General features: G+C 38.6%; 1 protein-coding gene across 4 annotated transcripts in view; it reads left to right on the top strand.

Moving 5' to 3' along the window:
* The window catches only part of LOC124857923 (guanine nucleotide exchange factor VAV3), a 117171-nt gene that overhangs the window by 39926 nt on the left and 56691 nt on the right, over positions 1 to 20554 (top strand). For all 4 annotated transcript variants that reach the window (XR_007035715.1, XM_047349510.1, XM_047349511.1 and 1 more), the window contains exons 3-4: positions 19900 to 19958; positions 20054 to 20119. Coding sequence is in view for 3 of the 4 variants with exons in the window: in XM_047349510.1 (XP_047205466.1) it covers positions 19900 to 19958; positions 20054 to 20119 (125 nt within the window). In the remaining variant the exon portion in view is untranslated. The remainder of the gene's footprint in view (positions 1 to 19899; positions 19959 to 20053; positions 20120 to 20554) is intronic.

The raw sequence follows: 20554 nt of genomic DNA, 5'->3' as shown, positions 1-20554 counted from the left end.
TTTTCAAGAACATGAATCGCCCGTGGTTAGCTTTCTCTTCCAGATGGGCAACCATGCGCTCAGATGAAGTTATGTGTAGCTTCTGTGTGTGTAGTCAGTCTTCTCTCTCCCCTGTTTCCCTTAGGCACCTGCTGTTTTGATCTGGAGAAAATCTAATGAGTGACTTTTTTATTTTCAACAAGTCTAATTCCTGTCTGATGCGTTTTAAGAAAAAGTTCTAGTAAAATCTTTGATGAGGTGCCCCGAGGTCCCTGAGTTAAGCAGCAGTGTATATGGGATTTCACAGGGACAGAAATGATCTTCTGATCTGCCTGAGATTTGTTTCTATAATGCAAGCCTCCTGCAGAGGCCTAGTGGAGTACCATGTGTATATATAAGTCAACAATGCCTCTTCCAGATGCTCAAGGCGAGGGGGTTGGGATTTGTATTGCTCTCTAAAGATGGAGGTGGAGTGGGCGGTTGTGCCGCTATTCATTGTGGGGGGCTAATGTACATCCTCCACACTCAGAAAATCCATGCACACCTCAGAATAAAGCAGCTTCTCAGAGTTACATAACATCCCAAAATATGCAGTTTTTGGGGGGTTGAAATTCATCCAATCAATGAAATAATACATGGAGTCAGCCTTGTAATGCATCTTACATGAAAAGCCAAAGTTGGGTTTTTAGTCCTCTGTAAGAGTGAGGGAAACTTTGTGAAGGGGAAAACAGTAATACATCATTTATGACCTTGCAGTTACTTAATGAGAACTATCCACAGTGACTATTGAATATTCTAATAGGAGAAAGAGTCAAAACGAGGAGCATCAGAGTTTTAGGTTACTCTTTCTGATGTCGGCAGTGTGATCATTTCACTTTCACGGCAATCATACAGCTAGGAAATAATTTATAAAAATAAAATTCTGATTAAATGAGACCTATTACATTAGATATGCTTTTGCTCTGATGGGGGTTGTATGTTTGGGTGTCTGAAGGCATTACCAGCACTCAAAATACAAACCAGGTCCTTTGTTAAGGGCCACCTTGACATAAATAAAGAAAATATCTAGTGAGATCTAGTGAGAATATTGTTTCATGGGTCCTAGTAAAATATGCAGCCTCTATATCTTTATTTCCATTCAATTTTAGCTTCAAATTATATTATATTAATTGTATTGCAGACGTTGGAAACTTTCTGTTCTCTCTTTGTGCAAAACAGCTAATTTTTATCGGTACTATCGGTTTCCTTAAAGAAATGGGCTAATATTGTAAACCAGGAGCACCATATGCAGAGGCTACAGTCCTCGGCTATTTGATGCATGTCTTTCCCTTATCTCTGCCCTCCTGTCCAGCTACTAATGAATAAAGGCCACTAGTGCCATAAAACCTTTAAAAATAAGGGGTTATGTTTTACCATTACATTCTTTATTACTTTGGCCAGCAGTAAACACAGAATCTTTTCAATTTCTGAAACAATTAGATTTTATTATGTTAAAACTTAAACCTGTGGAAAGTATAGAACAGACTGGAGATTTGGTTTGATTTTTTTCAATAAATAAAGTAGTATAAGCAGGCTTAGCCAGTGCCAGGATAGATAGATTACACAGCAATATCACCACTTGAAAACTATCAAGTGCCCATTTTGAGAATACACCATGTTTGTATCACTTTGGAGTTGTTTTGATACATAGACAACCTAGTGTCCCAGCTGTACCTGAATGCAGCATGCACAGTTTTTGGGAAAATCCTCTCTCATCAACAGGGATTCCTCCGATTTGCATCTCATACATGTATGGAGTTTGGGCTGGTTGGATGCTACAGGTAGCCGTATGGAAATGAGCTGATTCTTTTTCCAGTGCCAGTGATGTTTCCATTTAGCTTGAGATATTTTCCTTATTGCTGTTGAAAAATGCAAGACGCTGACAAAGTTTTGGTTCAGTCCACCATTCTTTCTCCCCTGTAGCTGCATGATAAACCTTAATGTTCTCAAAGAGCAGTGTTTAGTGATAGCTAGGAGTCGGTTGTGTATCGAACCGACAGCACTGTACCAGATATTTTCAGTACGAATTCATGTAGCGTTACACTCCTAGATTAAGCTCAGAGTTTAATTAAAAATCATGAAGTCATCAAGTTTTCTTGGTTCCTTCTTTGTTGAGGAAGCTGGGGAAGTTGTTCTGATTTAGCACTTTATTGGTCACCCTTTTTTTTTTTTACCGGGGAACCAATGTGTTATACTACCTTTACATATTGAGAGTATTTGTTATGGTAAACTAGGATTCCTTACATAAAATTCAACTACAACAGCAAACTAAGTACATAAAATGCTGTGATTCACTCACTGTGTTGTGCAAGTCTTAGGACACATGGAGCATTTTTGTCTTTGACTGTGTTCTGTGTTGTCATGACAAAAACAACATTAAGTGTTTAAGTTAAAGTGTTCTGGATCAAAAAATATCTGTATCAGCAGATATTCAGATACTGGGGTTGGATCGAAACCCAAAAATCCTGGACTGGATCATTTGTAAGGTAATTTACTAGGATTATTACCTTCATCTTTCAAACGAATACCGGTCCAAAACTAAAATCTTGACATTGTTTTCATAATGCCAGGATGTCAGGAATTTTTTATAGTTTTAAGATAGAAAATATTTTCTATTTTTAAACTCATTTGTGGAAATTACCATCCTCATAAATATTTTTTCAGTTTATCCAAACAGGTGTGATTGTGTTTATGCCAACTGTGGGCTGAATGTGAACATAAAGCATCTAGTCTAAGGTGATGCAAGATTAAGTCAGTAATGGCATTCCATTGAAAGTGTGATGCATCAACACACAAAATGGTCTACATCATTCAAATAAAGACAACATACAAAATGTAAGATACAAAGTAATGTAACTGGAATCAAAAAGGCTTAAGCATATACATCTGTAAATATGCTCGTCTTGTCTTAAGTTCCTCCAAGCCTTTGTTTTGTATAAGCAAGTACCATATTTTACTTTGTGGTATTCAATTATTCACGTGAAAGTCCCTGAGAAACAACTCCGACTGCACATTGCTGCATGACTAATGTGTAGAAACTACCCTCCAAAATTGAAACATTGAGTATTTAAGTGCTCATGATTACAATGGGGAGTCCTCACGGTATACTAATTGATGCTAACCCACTTATGCCATATGGATTTAACAAGCTGGTTATTTGTGGCGGGAGCTTGAACATCTTCAATCCAGAAGTGAATTTGTTGCTTTAAGGAGGAATTTATCTGTGTTTCCTTTGTCTTTTGCTTGTCTGCTGCTCTCTCAGAACCAGCTTGGGATTTCATCTCCTGGTTTGATGTGTCATGTTATCAACATCAAAAGGATCTCTCACATTACCATAACTTACATCAGAATTTACCAACCCTGAGTGGGCGAGCGTCTCTGCTGCAGCTCGACTTTTGGGATTTGGATTGGTTAGATTTGTTGCTTTTCGCATTATTGTCTTGTCTGTTGCATTGTCCGAGGTCCAGGCTACATGGCAGAACGAGCAGAACAGGCAATAAAGATGTCAATAGTAGACCTAAAAGCAGCACACTAGATAGACTGTCTGCATTTACTGGATTGGAAAATGGGAATTCTTTATTAACCTTCCAGGTATTTTCTGTCTTGACATTTGATCACATTTTCCACTTTATTAGCTGTTGTTATTACCAGTATAAGACTTATTTTTTGTAAGACATGCACAAAAACTGAACTTTCTTTTCAGAAGTGCTTCTCAGTTTTACCTCAGCACCACAGAGTTGTGGGCTTGTCTGACTTTCCCGCAACTTGCTAACACCCATCAGTACATCAGTTCCTAAGAGGAAGCTGTTAAGGTAGTTATTGTTGACCGGACATTTTACAGTCACAGACCTTCTCTTTTGTGTTTATGATCCAACTGATGGTAACCCAAACCATTTAACATAATGCATACCTCTGATAAAAACATATATGAAACACATACTGATGAATGTGTGCCTAGAAAAGTAAAAAAAAAGTAACCATGCCCTCCAAAAGCATTTATACCTATTTAACCTTTTTCATTTCGATGTTATAACCACAAATGTCAATTATGTGATAGACCAACACATACATCGACATTTTGAAGTGGGATGAAAATGTAACATTCAGTATTCACCATATAAGTATTACCATATTATTGGCCTTTTCCACCTAAACGGACAGGTCAGGCAGAAAGTGCATTATTCAGAGAAGCAACCAAAAGGCCCATGATAACTCTGGGGGAGCTGCAGAGATGCACTGTGGAAATCTGGCCTTCATACATTAAGAAAAACAGTAATGCAGTTTTTAGTTTGCCACAAGACAAGTAGGAGACACTGTAAACAGCCAGAAGAAGGTACTGTCAGCAGGTGAGACCAAAAATGAACTCCTTTTGCCTATACATAGATCCTGTGTATGACAGACAGACAGCACTACATATAACCCTAACCCTTCCCAGCAGCACAGCAACCCTACACTTACAGTCAGGGCTAATAATGCTGTAAAGAAGAAATCTACTTAGCCTGTTCCAACCCTAGCCTGGTCCCTTTCCAATCATAAGGTTCTGTCAAGTAAGACGATGCGTACTGACACATAACTGGGGAAAAAAAAAGCTACTTCAAAAATACAACTTCCCAAGTAATGTTTATAAGGATTTACATTGCTTCGGGACATTGTAAGAGAGCAGGCTGCCTACTTTGGTCTTGCTTTAAAATATTGATGTTGTTAGGTCTTCAAAATGAAAAACCTATGTTGATTTTGATCTATATGTATATATCTCTATACCATTACTGCCTGTTACATCACCTCTGGTTTTAGCTGAATTTGAATCAGCTTTATTGGGCAAGTTTGTGCACACAAACAGGAAGTTTGTCTTTGGTTCCACTTGCTTTCAATGAGGAAATTTTTTTTCCTGAAATATAAAGGGAAACATATTTCTTGTAAATGTGTATACTGTATATACAAAAAGAACATGATTGAATTGTGCAAATATGCGTGGTATTGATCTGGGCACTCTGACTGTTAAGTGTTCATCAGAGAGACAACCTGAGGAAAGAAACAATCCCTGTGGCAGCTGTAGAAAGGTAAAAGTCTAAACTGTTCGTTTGCAGGATGTGTGCAGTCTCCAGAGATGTTAGTTTCCCTTTTTCTGACCTTAGACTTGTACATGTCTAGAAAGGAAGGAAAGGTCAGCCCTGATGATTTTTTCTGCAGACCTAATTGTTGGTTGTAGTTTGAACCTGTATTGTTTTGTGGATGAGCCAAACCATACAGAGATGGACGAACACAGGACAGACTGGATAATGGCAGAAGATTACCAGCAGCTCCTGTGAAAGGTTGTACTTCTTAAGTTGATACAGGAAGTACAGTCTGGGCCTTCATCCAAACATTGCCTATGTGTGGGGATGTCAGGTCCTCACACATAGGCAAGAAAGGGTGATTTCTGGGAACCAGAGGTGAGCCACAGCAGACAGAGTATTTTTAAGGATGGTGAGGAGAGTCTACCATCATCTCAAGTACAAAAAGGATCCTGGCGTACGTCCCTGGGTGGTCAAGGTGGTGCAGGATGTAGTCCCAGATTGACTGCATCATCTAGTGTCCTATTTGCCCGGTAAACAAACCACAGGGGGTCCAGCAGGGGGATTGCTATGTCCTTCAGATGCTTCAACACCAGAAGCTCAAAGGATTTCATGACCACAGATGTCAGGGCAATAAATGTAGTCATTTAACCCCTGCTGGTGTGTTTCTTGGGGACCGGAATGATGGTGGAGTGTTTGAAGCATGTGGGAATCTCACACAGCTCAAGAGACTTGTTTAAGAAATGAGTTAAGTTGGGGACCATTTGGTCAGCACAAGCTCTCAGCCATGATGGGAAGACATTGTCAGGTCCCGGAGCTTTCTTGATGTTTTGACGCTGAAAAAGCCTATTTACATCTTCCTCAGAGATCTTCAATCCAGGCAGGGGTTCTAATGAGAGGTGGGTGGTTGGTGCACGTGCAGCTTTTTTATTTGTATTCATAGGGTTTTTACATCCCTTTTTAGTAACTTCCGAAGACTTTCCTAGCAACTTTTTCTATGACATTATTTGTCATATTTTTTGTATTCTTTGTTACTTCGACTGTTGAGTTACTGGAAAGGGTTTTGCTAGTACGAATAGCTGATTGAGCTTAACAATGCCCCCAAAAAATTATAGAATAAGATGTGACTTCAAGACCAGTTGATATAGGGGAACTCGTTGATATAAAGCAGGGGCATTGTTTTCAGTAGCAAATCAATAGTCCCAAAAAGCACAAAGCAAGAATATCTACAACACAGTAATGTTTGTTTTGGAACTATTGCCACAACTAATTCCAGACTCCAGCATCTTCTAAGTCTGCCTTTCCCACTCATCAGTAGCGGTTGTTCTCCTGCCAAGAATGAGAATCCCTGCACCAGAGATACTAAACCTCTGGCTGTGAGCCTTTTTCAATTTTGTCTATTGACAAGGACATTGTGTATTACCACAAATTGAATGTGATGTCATCAGCTCAGTTGTTGCCAATATACCCCTGTTTTCCACAAGTTTGTCACCTGTGCTGTTTTATTATGTGCTAGGTTAATTATGTGTGAAGTTTTCTTTTTCTTGGCACCTCCTGAAAGTGTATAGTCCTTTTCTTATTTAAAATAACAAGAAAACGTTTATTAAATCACAATGCTATTTGTAGTGTTTGTGAAAGTGTCAACATTTTCTGTTTACTCCCCCTAAATGGGTAGACTTGTCTCTACATTTTGCTTTATTTTGCCCCTTTTGTTTTCTTTAACATAATATTCTATATCTAAGGAAACTGCGTTGTCAAGGCAACATGAACAAACCAAAAGGATTCTGTTTTAGAGTGATTTGAGAAAGATGAGGTCTTCAGTGTGGCTGCCACGGGGAATCAATGAGCTAACTGCAGCTCTAACAATCCCAGGGTATTATGTGTATGGCACTTTATGCATGTAAGTAAAAGTAAACGTATAAAAATGTCATTTAAAAACTGCAAAAAAATTAGAATGAATTTTAAAACGTCATTTTGGTAATAACATCATATATGGTACACCTACCTTAAGAGCTGAAAGGATCTTTCCTTATACCTAGAGCAGTATTATTTTCCACCATCATGTCACACAGAATTATGCGATTTATTAGTCTAGATAGCGGGTTGTGTGCATGTGTGTGTCAGTTAAGAGTGTCTTACTGATTCAGACACTGTGGATTGACAATTTGGCTGATTGAATGTGTTTGCCGCAGCATAAGTGTGTTCATTGTGTATGTGCATGTGAAAACCACATAAATGTGTGATCATACTAGCAACAGTCTGGCCTAATAAATTGAACTTAAACCACACAGGAACGGTCAGAGTGGAGGATATTGAAGAGCTGGTAGCGAGGGCGTGAATCCATGTGTGAGCAAGTATGAGCGTGGGTCCTGCAGGGCTCCTGTCCTAGCTTGATGTGATTTACCTGGACAGCAAGCATGACCTCGCTTCTGACCCTACCCTGTTGAGATGGAGTTATTAGGCAGGGTGGAAATAAGAAAAATACTCTAAGCTTTTTTTTTGCCCCTCTTGTGACTATCTTAAACACTGGACAGTGTTTAAGCTTTGAAAAGTAGGTGGTAAGTGTGTTTGGCCTGCAACAGACTTTACTACTAGAATATACATGTTTAACGCAAAGTGATTTCACCTAAAAAATTTACATGGACATGAAATGTTTTAGCTACTTTTAGCCATGCATGGGCTGGTTTCAATGTGTGCCACAGTTTTACTTAATTGTACACAAAATTAATTGTACACAAAAAAAATTGTACACCGATTACAATCAGTGGACAGCAATAGTTAAACGCTTTAGGTCATTTGCCTCAGACATTTAGAAAAACAAGCTGGTGTTGAATCTGATTACTATTTCAGAGAGCGGTTATAGATTTTTTAAATAAACCACATTATGGAAATCAGCAGACACTAAAAAGGAAAAACATTTTATTACCTGAGAAACTTCATGTTCACAAACGACACCTGCTTCAGGTTCTTTTTGTTTCAAAAAATGGGTATTTATCTGTTTATTTACCAATTGTAAGAACATATGAGATTAATTTATGTTTCTCACTTTGGAGATTGTTAGGTTTTCTCACTCTAATTTACAGTATGATTAAATTTGCTGTTTAAATTCGGCTTTGGTGACCAGACTTTTTCTTGGTTAAAACATACGCTTTCTGGAGCAAGAGCAGTCATTCTCGAACCCTGATTTTAAGCAGCAGAAGCAATAATTGTTGCATTTCTTTATCATAATAAAATAAATGTGATCAAGTTGGAATTTTACTTGTGTTTTTAATTCAGTCTAATTGAATCCTTGCTTTAACATGTTTCTTCCTGTTGCAGTTTGTTCAGACCACAGTCTAAATCTATAGATGCATGTCTGAAATGTTTTGATAAAATAATGTCTTATATGAACTTGTGTGTGACATAAACGTGATTAAAGACTGAATGCAAAGAGATTTTTAAATACGAGGGTGGCGAACAAAGTGATGCACGCATCGAAGGACAAATGGCAGTGACTTTGGCACCATTGTAATCAGCTGTATATGTGCATATCCAAACACCCTAATTATGCATCATAGGCCTTAATGAGGGATGGCACTGCTTGTCAAACAATAACTCATCTCCCTCTGAGCCAATCAACTTTTTATTGACTCTATGTGGGTTGAATTTAATGCACCGGCTGCTTCTGTAAGACATCAGTGCTTTGAAACACAGACAAGCAAACACACTCATCCATTTACGGACACCTAGCAATCAATTTCATGAGCAAAGCATTACAAAAAACCATGAATGTTTTATCAAGTAACGTCAAACACAGAGACACTGTCGATATAACTCCAGTGTGAGGGGTTTTGGGGGATCACTTACCTCAAATGGAATTGATAGGACCTGCTAATATGTATAGAGGGAGCAGGTATTGTTTCAAAGAGCCCAGCAGTGTTGCTGAACTGCTGTAACCTTGAACAAAGAAACTACTGTTTGGTTTTAACACCAGCTGTGGTTTGTTGTGCATTTGAGTGTCAGGTGCGGGTTTTTCTGTTGTTGCAGTCTACCTTCTACTTTATGCATGCTGTTTCTTTAAAAGGTTTAGAGAAATTCAACAAAAGGTTGTTGTTTTTCCTGCGTCCTGCGTGACGGTTCAACCTTGTTTAGTGCATCTAAAGATTCAAGATTCCTTTATTGTCATTTTACATTATATGGTAAAATTTACACCAGGTATAAAGCAGCTCTCACCACACAGAGATAAATCAGTTAATGTTATAAATTCACCTTCTTAGAAGCATCTGTTGGTCCTCATGCAAAGGAAAAACAGCTCCGAACACAGAGTGCTGCAAATCAGACACTTGACAAAGTATTACAGTTGTTGCTATAACCGTGATTGTGGACTGAATGCAATGTACCACAATGAAGACAACCTCATGCTTATTGGGTCAAGTTTACAGCGGGGTGTCAGTTTTTCTTTCTCTGAATGTGTGGAGGAGACAAAACCATAAAAGAGATGTTTGCTAAAAAAACTTATAACTGTTCAGTCAGACTTATGTTGTCACTTGCAGATTATTCAAATACTCTCATCAAACCATTGCGTGTCAGCTTTTTATTTCAGTGGTGTAGGAAGATATGCTATATGAAAATAATGCTTCTTTATTGCCTACCATGCATTTAACAGTCTAGCATACACAATTTGATCACCATATCAGGCTACTACAGATATTTTGACATGTAGAAAAATTACTTTGCATGATCACTGCGGCTCTCAACCACCATGTCTATCACACACTGCACCACTGCTACAAAATACACGAACACAACTATTGCCGTAATGACCCAATAATAACATTAGTTAATACCTATTTTTGTTAACCACCTGCTCTACTCACTGCAACATGCCAAACGCTTGAAACTTAAAGTGAATATGATGGCTTTTTTTATGGCATGGCTTACTTTATGATTAATTTGGCTCATAATTATCTGACCACTTGAGGGCACTAATAAAGCTTCAAAATGTCTTTCTCAGACCTTCAGTTGATTCTTAAGAAAAGAAGAACAAAGAAAAAAGGTAGTGGTGTAACAATAAAAAGTATCCTCTCTCTCTTTTATGAGCCAAACTCTGTGAATTCCACACTATTGACTATTAAAGGATTGCATCAAAAGTGATAAATACTTCATTGACATGACAGTATTGGTGTTCTACAAATCTGCTTTATTGACACATGTTGACCCAATAACATGTTTTTTAATACATTAGAATAAATGGCAAAACAAAAAAATGTTTAACAGCAGCTTAACAAATGTCTTCTACAGACATGAGTTTTTAATGATGCGTGAATAATAAATTGACTTAATGCCAGTCATGTGGGACACTATGCCTTAGTTGGGTAAAGAATATCTCTAGTATGTTTTTTGACCTTTGTTCCTAAGGGCATTATGGATTTCTGTTAATGAATCTGTGACATTAAGGGATTTACCATTTTCAGCCACCAAAGCTGAGAACATAATACATCTCAATGGTTTTAATAGAATTTGACTAACAATATAAGCAACTCCACAAGCATGCTGTAAGAAACTAAACAACCAGCTTCCACATGTACATTTCTTTGGTGTTTCAGGTTAATCCACTTTTAAATGCCACACATTTCTTAATGAGCTGTTGAATAGTCAATGAGGAAGGTTTTCCAATGTACAGAATCAAAAAGAGACATGGAAAATGGCCATTTAAAACAAGCCTTCGCTCTGTTAACGAAAGATGATTCAATGTGTCCTCTCTTTTCACACTTGTATACCCCATAGTGTTTGAGCCTTAGTGAGTAGGTTTCGTTTATGAGGATATAAGGTGAGTGAGTCTATTTTCCCTATTTATAGCTGTTTTATCAACGTTCCTTGTGAGCTAAAATCTGTTTTTATGGGAAAATTGTTCCCAGACTTTTTTCCTATTCTACCAGACCATTTTCTAAAGGTTCAACTGTATATATGTTGAACCCTCCATCCATCCATCCATCCATCCATCCATCCATCTTTGGAAAGTTTGGTCAAATCTGGAATTTTTATCTATTTGACGGTTTTTCGTTTTCCAACATTTTGGTTTTTTTACAAACCTTAAATACAATCAGGTGTATTTATTTTGGCAGAGATCCTAACTGGACTCTATTTTTAGCTGGTATTTACTAATTTAGACAGAACATAGAGGACAGAAAATAAAAGGAATCATAAAATGGAATAATAAAAGCTGAGAGCAGAAAACTGGGACAGCAAGCTGGGTAGTTTCTGAAACCAATAAGACTGTAGTTGTGCTACACATTCAAAATGATGTGCCTGTTTTTCTGGAGGTGCCCTCTATATTTAGATAGGAGTGAAGGATTTTTAAGAAGAAATAAAGAGGATATGATTAGCTGCTACCAATTTCTGAAGTCACTCATGCATGTTGTGGCTTCCTTTTAAGACCACTGTCAGCTTGATATGATCAACAAGGAGTAAAAAAAATGAACATGTAAACCGTATACGGTATATAAACGATCTTTAGTGTTGCTTTTCAATTCTATTATGTAATTCCAGTTTGATGTTAAGCAGCTGTGCAGCCTCAAATAGACATTATCACACATCCACATGTGTTCCTGTTTCAGTTTCTGCTGTGCAGACACATCCTGCTTTAATTGGACTGTAGTGATGGGTTGATCCAGAGCAGCAGCCGTTGCCAGCCAGGGCAGGTTTATTAGCTTCCATCAAAGGGGCCCTGTCATCCTTGATCATCTGGGGTTACATGGCGTACATGACTCCTGCTGAGCGTTTCACCTCTGATCTGTGTGCACATGGTGGACACTACAACCTCATACAGGACTTTTTCTTTTTTGATTTATTTATTTATAGCTCACCCATCGCTTTTATAGCCTGTATGATTCACCATATGTCTTGCTGCGAACTGCACTTACAATAATTATACTTTGTGTTTCTGCTTTCCTGACCAAAACTGATCCCTAAACTTATCTAAAACTGAAATGTTCTTCACAGAATAGAAGAGCAGAGAAGTGGTATGGTGGATAGACGCTATAATCGTAACAGGGAAAAGTATTCACTGTTAACTTTTTCTAGATTTTGTCCCATTACAGCGACAAACTTCAACGTCTTTTGGGGGGATTTATAGATAGATATATGATAATATATGATACAATGATAACTAAACAAATTAGCAGGCAATTATGAAGTGGGGGAAAAGGAGACAGGGTTTTCAAAGATTTTTACAAATAAAAACAAATACAAATTCTCAAATGGGTTTGGAATTTCACATGGTAGCATATATGCTTTCATCTAAAGCTCTGCATTGTAAATCTGGTTGTCTGTTAAGGGTCAGTCAGATCTGACTAGCATACCTGTCCCTGCTGCACAAAGGGTTCCCCACAGCATGATGCTGCCACCACATTTCCTCATGGGGATGTTTGGTTCAGGGTGATGTATTTTGTTTGCCTTCTGGCGCACATAGTGTTTTGCATGTAGGATGTCAGGTTTAATTTTGGTCTCAGAGACCTGAGAACAGTCTTCCATATGTTTTTGCGGTGCCCCCTACATGGCCTGTGGAAAACTACAGACTGGACTTCTAATGGCTTACTTTCAGTAATTGTTTTCTTTTTGCCACTTGTCCTTTAAAAGGCCAGATGATGCTAGTTTTGGAGTAATGTTCTCGAACGTATGTTTGAGGCCTTCAGAGAGCAACTGTATTTTTACTGAGATTAAATTACACACAGATGGACACCATTACTAATCAGGTGACTCTGAAGGCTCAGATTCTACAGGTTTTTATTTACGGGTGTCAGAGTGAAGCGGGCTGAATACAAATTGGCTCCACACTTTTCGGATTTTTATTTCTAGAAACTATTGAAAACCATGTGTAATTTCCTTTGGCCTTACATTTATCTGCCAGTTTGTATTCTATTCTATTTTATAAATGACAAAATGGGAATAAGACGAATGTGAATGAATACTTTTGCAAGGTAGTTTAAGTCTTCCTAATTTGGGTTAGTAAATGTGTGACTAATAAAGTCGGCGAAGCAAAAAAACATCCGCTTGACTGCTTGTCCCTAAAGATCTCCCGGAAGCAGCAACTGGAAAGCCTCCCGATCTATGTCAGTGGTCCCTCTGCTTCTGAACATGCTGTACCTTGAAACTGTATTATGGATTGTTTGGATATTTTTGAATACAAAAGGTGCTGATCATAAAAGACTGTGAAAACACTGCACCAAAATGTTTTCTATTCTCATTACAAATTCATGGGACACCAGCACTGACATAAGCTGCATTTGCCCGGAAGGTGAATGACCAGAGCTGCATGTGAAATGATTGACTTTGTTCCTTAAAATAGACTCTAGTATGTATGTGTCAGTTTTGGTTCATGTTGTTGATTTTAGTATACAAAAAACACAGTCTTGCACACATTTCAATTCAGGTTATATATATTGTGCAACAAATCTTGCTACAAGGCAAATTTCAGGACAAACTGGTCCTATTATTGCCCAATATCATAAAATCCAGTTTTGTCCATATTAAAATCAAATAAACTCAATTCTTTGCAATATAACCCAATCACATTGTCAGATTCAGATCAAATTGCATGCAATACAATTCAGGCCAAATATACAGGCCTTTCAAATTTAATGATCAGCCTATCTACCTGTGGGAGCCCAGGCAGTCGGATCAAGTTACTGACTTTACAGCACTCCGTCATTCTGAGCAAGCATGTGGTGACAGTGGAAAGGAACTGCTCCCTTTTCAATAGAAAGAAACCTTCAATCAAACTTGTAATGAACAGCCACCGGAGAGTTGAGAGGACAGGAAGGGACATAGGAAAACACAGAAGACTTTCTATTGTCTTTATTTACAACAGTTAAAACCTGCCTTTAGACAGATTGATTGGCAGAGAATTGATTTTTTTATACAAAGAATGGAACAACATGGGAGCACAGAACAGTGCAGAGCATATCACTTCCATCCCTAATGCCAGTTTTCAAACAACACTTTCTTCAAACAATTGTGCAAGACGAAGTCTACAGACATTAGCTGGAACACATCTCAGATCAGCATGCTGGACACCACTGTTAATGATCTTTGACCTAGGCAACGCTGTATGCTTTCTTTCCTGATTTATAAGGGCTAATCTCCCATATAACCTGTAGGAATCTGAAGCTCCCATATCCTGAGCTTCCTGCTATGAGTGTTGACAAATCTAACTTATGTAAGTCTGCAAAATAGCTCTCTGGTTAGATACAGATGGTCATTTGAGTTTGTGAATGTGTGACTAATAAAGTCAGTGAAGCCAGAAATCATAGCACCTCACAGCTTGTCCCCTAGGGTCTCGTGAAAGCTACAACTGGAAATCCTCCAGATATCCTCAGCTTCTGAACATGCTGTACCTGCAAACCGGCAACCAGATCTCATACACTTTCTTCATTAGTGGAGAGATCAGTATTCATAATGACTGCGTATCAAGGAGTTAGTGAAAGAAGCAAAGAACCTCTGACCCATAAATGCGTCATTCACATGTTTTAGTTTGCAGCACTGACATTGATGAAGTAGGACTGTACATCTTCTGTGTTTGAGCTGATTTTTACTTTGTCATCTATAATCAAATCACACAATAAAAATACATATGTATGCATATGTTTTACAGACCGTTTTAAACTATGATGTAAAATGAAGTTAATTGTTCAATATTAGATGGAAATGGCTAATAAACACAAATGGGAATGCAGTGTACCATTGTTTGCATAACTTCAGAAAGATATCCCAGTCTCAAATAGCTTGTATGCAACTACTGCTAATACTGATGTCAATCTTCCTGCAGTGAGAAATCAGGTATTTACTTTAGGAGCAGAGGCGATGTCACACTGTGTGTTTGAGAGAGCAGTCTGTATAAAGAGATTTTATTAATAGAAAAAAGATAGAATGAGTTCACATTTTAAACTGTATTTAGCATCTTTTTGCATGATTAGCATGGTTAGCATTACTAACTGCAAACAGTGGTCTCTTCCCAAGAGAATGTGGAGCCTTACCATAACTCTGGGATTTCCAAAAGGTTGTCAATATTTTCAAAACATCTATGCTTTGGGATAGATTGGGATGGAAAGCTTTAAATAATCCAACCTTCCTGTTATCCCCTGAAGTCTCGTTCTCTCAGTGGTTTCTGTTAAAGGCCAGTTTAAAACGCATCTTTTTAAATCTACTTTTGTTAAATTTCATCTTATGTATTTCTTTTTTGTTCAAGCACTTTGTGATTTTTATCTTGTAAGGTGTTGTATAAATAAAGTTTTACTTACTTACCTACTTACTTGCTCTGTCTTGTCTGAATAACCTTATTAATCTCTGTAGAAAATACAATCCTTTAAATACCTTGTCACTCCTCTTGTGCTTCCTCTGACTTTGTTTTAAAGCACCTCACTGATAATGAAAATAATTACCTCAGACTATTTTGGACAGTAACACTATCTGCACCGAAGGCTAATATTATCAGTGCTACTTGTTAGAGCTTAGGTACAGTATGTCACATTTACTGATAAAATAATCTGAGTAGTGAGTGTCATACTGGTTGATAATTAGTCATGACCGATCAAGCCTGAAACTGCTCACCAGATTCTTTCTGGGTTTATCTCTGTACTTAATATTGTTGCTATATATTCATTATTATCTCATATTAAGTTTTTATAAATTGTTATACTTTTATACAGCATTTTGCTTCCAAATTCACATGAATTGTACTTGATCAATTAATCTGCAGGCTTTTCTGAAGGATTTCCATATTTCTCCTTTCAACAATGACTGCTTCTTTTTGCTCATTTCCTGTATGTCTTTTTTTCCTAACTCATTTTACACAGTACTGTATATATATCAATTCCTTATAAATTCCCTACAGGGTTAAATTACCTCATTCACTTCAGTTTAATTTGAAATGACTGTGAGCTTTGTATTCACTCAACAGATAAAGAACTTCTAAGGAACACAATCTACTTAGTAATTGTACAGGCAGTGTATGCCTTGGCATCCAAGGCAATAGGATTAAGATGAATTCAAGAGCGTTAAATGCTCCTTTTTTACCCTGGAATTTGTCTCTCAGGCTAGAAGCTGCAGAACGTGGGGGTTTAAAAGAATGTATGTAGAGCACTTCCATATGCAATGCATAGATATGTTACAGTTCTGTTTTTGCTGAATTCATTTTTCATTAGAGTTTAAAGTCAGAACTTTACAAGTTAATTCATGTTCTCCTGATGATGTGTAGTTGCCCACTGCAGAGCTGCATACAGTCACAACCACACTGCATCCTCCCACCGTTCAGCTGCCCCCTACTGACATTTCCCTTTGATCATGAGCTGCAGCTAACAAACTCTGCTCTGATTCACGTACCTGGGCGTGCCTTGTGAGAACGCTGTTTCCAACGGTAGGAAAACATGTTGGAAATGTTTTGGGAACATTGTGGATATGACAGATTGATGAAGCCTGAAATGTCAGTCACCTTCATCACCCACCTCTGAAATGATGGATGTGGTTCACGTGTAGTGCAACAGCAGTTAGCTTACCTAATAGGTTTTCTAATAGTGAAAACCATGGATACTGATTCAAAAAACAGCTTCCAGAGCTCTGTTAGTCTGGAGCTCGGAGGATGTTGGCTGGAACAACATGATCCTGTGTCCGTCCTCGGTGTGCCACTGTTTAGTCCATTTACTGGACAGAGGGGACGGGGGGGAGGGAAGGGCAAGTTGTGTGATCAGTATTGATTGTGGTGAGCTCGCTGCGGGGCAGATTTATCCACATTACATCTGTGATGTATCTGGTGTGGATTAAAGTGTGCAGCCATGACCTATGAATAGAAGTGTGATATCGAAGGGCTGCTGGGCAAGTAGCAAAGCCTGAATGACTGATATTAAAGCTTTGTTTAAAAGGTGAGTTCAGGGGGGATTTGTCAAACTGACGTCCACATGTGCGTAGTAAGGGTCAAGGGTGGGGGTATGCCTGAGCACAGCAGCGTGAAATTATTGACCAAACTATCAGTAATCATGCAAACCCGTGATCAGTTACTCTTGAGGTTAGGTAATGTTTTCTTTCTGTGTTTGTAGCTATGCTCCCACTCTTGTTTCCACTTCAAATATCTGGATATTGTCCAAACTTAGGAGTGTTGTGTTACGATTTTATGAGAAAGACCAACACAAAGCAGTGTGGTTTTAGGAAATTAAACAAAACTAATGCGTTGTTTTATAAAAATCAAAATAAGTGTGTTGTGCATCCCCACTTACTCTGATAACTTTGAATAAAGCAACTGCCCCACCTAATTAGTAAATATCAGTAAAGCTAAAAATGGAAACAACATGACAATATCTAAACAAGGGCACAAATATAATTAGAGTAGCAACTCAGAGGACCATGGGAAGGTGTGAGGGAGATGCAGAGATCCATTATTCGGGGGGAGAATCTGTTAACAGGAGATTTTATGGACTCGCCATTTTTGAAAGAAAGCCATAAGAAGTCCTGTTTGAATGCTGTGGGGACGTTTTTGTTTAGCGGGGGTCAGAGAGATTGGTCAAACGACTGGCCAATCCAAGTGACTTGAAAGACTTGACTGACTCAGCTTTAGCTAGATTGTACAGAAGACTGGGCAAAAATTGAAGTCTCTAGATGGTTAAAGCTGGTTTAGCCGTATCTCAAAATATGAATACAGAAGAGCTGTAAACAAATGCTGCACACAATGTATTTGTCTGTCAGTCATTTTCTACCACTTTTTCCATAGTGGGTCATAGGGAAGCTGGTGCCTATCTCCAGCAGTCTATGGGCGGGAGGCGGGGTGCACCCTGGACAAGTTGCCAGTCCATCGCAGGGCAGCACAGACACACACTGTAAACATGGAATGTTGTGGCTAAAATATGAAACAATTTGGGAAATGAAGGTGTATGGCTACTATTGCAAGGGACTCTATAACATGCACAAGATTTGTCCTTTAGTCATTCTTAGCTTAATCAAACTAGATTAATCTTCCTCTACCTACATTTACTGGAATAAGTTTAAATGTTTTGAACTCCAACAATATGTTTGTTTTAAAAAAAGAAAAGAACACAGCTCAGTTTTATCAGAAGACTTAGAAAATGCTGCCCTCTTGTGTCCCCACTTATAATTGACGTTATACAGGTCCTTCTCAAAATATTAGCATATTGTGATAAAGTTCATTATTTTCCATAATGTTATGATGAAAATTTAACATTCATATATTTTAGATTCATTGCACACTAACTGAAATATTTCAGGTCTTTTATTGTCTTAATACGGATGATTGTGGCATACAGCTCATGAAAACCCAAAATTCCTATCTCACAAAATTAGCATATTTCATCCAACCAATAAAAGAAAAGTGTTTTTAATACAAAAAACGTCAACCTTCAAATAATCATGTACAGTTATGCACTCAATACTTGGTTGGGAATCCTTTTGCAGAAATGACTGCTTCAATGCGGCGTGGCATGGAGGCAATCAGCCTGTGGCACTGCTGAGGTCTTATGGAGGCCCAGGATGCTTCGATAGCGGCCTTTAGCTCATCCAGAGTGTTGGGTCTTGAGTCTCTCAACGTTCTCTTCACAATATCCCACAGATTCTCTATGGGGTTCAGGTCAGGAGAGTTGGCAGGCCAATTGAGCACAGTGATACCATGGTCAGTAAACCATTTACCAGTGGTTTTGGCACTGTGAGCAGGTGCCAGGTCGTGCTGAAAAATGAAATCTTCATCTCCATAAAGCTTTTCAGCAGATGGAAGCATGAAGTGCTCCAAAATCTCCTGATAGCTAGCTGCATTGACCCTGCCCTTGATAAAACACAGTGGACCAACACCAGCAGCTGACACGGCACCCCAGACCATCACTGACTGTGGGTACTTGACACTGGACTTCTGGCATTTTGGCATTTCCTTCTCCCCAGTCTTCCTCCAGACTCTGGCACCTTGATTTCCGAATGACATGCAGAATTTGCTTTCATCCGAAAAAAGTACTTTGGACCACTGAGCAACAGACCAGTGCTGCTTCTCTGTAGCCCAGGTCAGGCGCTTCTGCCGCTGTTTCTGGTTCAAAAGTGGCTTGACCTGGGGAATGCGGCACCTGTAGCCCATTTCCTGCACACGCCTGTGCACGGTGGCTCTGGATGTTTCTACTCCAGACTCAGTCCACTGCTTCCGCAGGTCCCCCAAGGTCTGGAATCGGCCCTTCTCCACAATCTTCCTCAGGGTCCGGTCACCTCTTCTCGTTGTGCAGCGTTTTCTGCCACACTTTTTCCTTCCCACAGACTTCCCACTGAGGTGCCTTGATACAGCACTCTGGGAACAGCCTATTCGTTCAGAAATGTCTTTCTGTGTCTTACCCTCTTGCTTGAGGGTGTCAATAGTGGCCTTCTGGACAGCAGTCAGGTCGGCAGTCTTACTCATGATTGGGGTTTTGAGTGATGAACCAGGTTGGGAGTTTTAAAGGCCTCAGGAATCTTTTGCAGGTGTTTAGAGTTAACTCGTTGATTCAGATGATTAGGTTCATAGCTCGTTTAGAGACCCTTTTAATGATATGCTAATTTTGTGAGATAGGAATTTTGGGTTTTCCTGAGCTGTATGCCAAAATCATCCGTATTAAGACAATAAAAGACCTGAAATATTTCAGTTAGTGTGCAATGAATCTAAAATATATGAATGTTACATTTTCATCATGACATTATGGAAAATAATGAACTTTATCACAATATGCTAATATTTTGAGAAGGACCTGTACAAACGTTTCAGTTTTTATTCTTTCGTGTTAAGTTCTTTTATAATGGAAATAGCGGTAATAAAAATAATGTCTCTTTTTTGTCCCAGGTTATGGACACGCTGTCCAAACTTTCTCACACTGGCATTGCACAGCAAACAGGAATCAGGTATGTTATATTTGAAAATATATGAGAAAATTGTTGCTCATACGTAAAAATACGGCATTTGATTAGTTCATAAAAACCTGTTTTACCTTTCACAGACCTTTTCCTACAGAGGAGAGTGTAGAAGATGAGGACATCTACAACCACCTGGAGGACCTAATGGAGTAGGTTTCCTCCAGTAATGCAAGCATCACAGACCTGAAATACTTCCTTCTGTTGTTCGATTTGACATTTACTTTTGTTAATTTAGTTTCTACGTTTCCTGTGTCTTAAAACAAACTTAACGTTGCTGATTTAGAAGAGCATTTGTTCCCTGGGTATCGGCTGGAAGGCAGCCACCTCCGCCCCTGCCCTCACTGTGTGCTCAGCTCCCCCACAGCTTTTGTCAGTTTACCAGAAGTTGTGTGGGACTGTGCTTTCATGATTTGTTATTCACACCCTATTTAGCACAAACTTATGAGCTTTTACAGCTTTTTGTTGAATAACAGATTTTTTGGTTTCAAACAATATAAGTGATGCTACCCAGATCAGCCAGAAATGAGTTTTTCTAATGAGATTTGAGACCCAGGACCACAAAGAATAAAAGATCAAAACAATCA

The sequence above is a fragment of the Girardinichthys multiradiatus genome, chromosome 21, assembly GCF_021462225.1.
Source record: "Girardinichthys multiradiatus isolate DD_20200921_A chromosome 21, DD_fGirMul_XY1, whole genome shotgun sequence".
In the NCBI taxonomy this organism is placed as follows: Eukaryota; Metazoa; Chordata; class Actinopteri; order Cyprinodontiformes; family Goodeidae; genus Girardinichthys; species Girardinichthys multiradiatus.
Note: the sequence above shows the minus strand (reverse complement) of the source record. Positions and strands in the feature narration are given on the sequence as shown.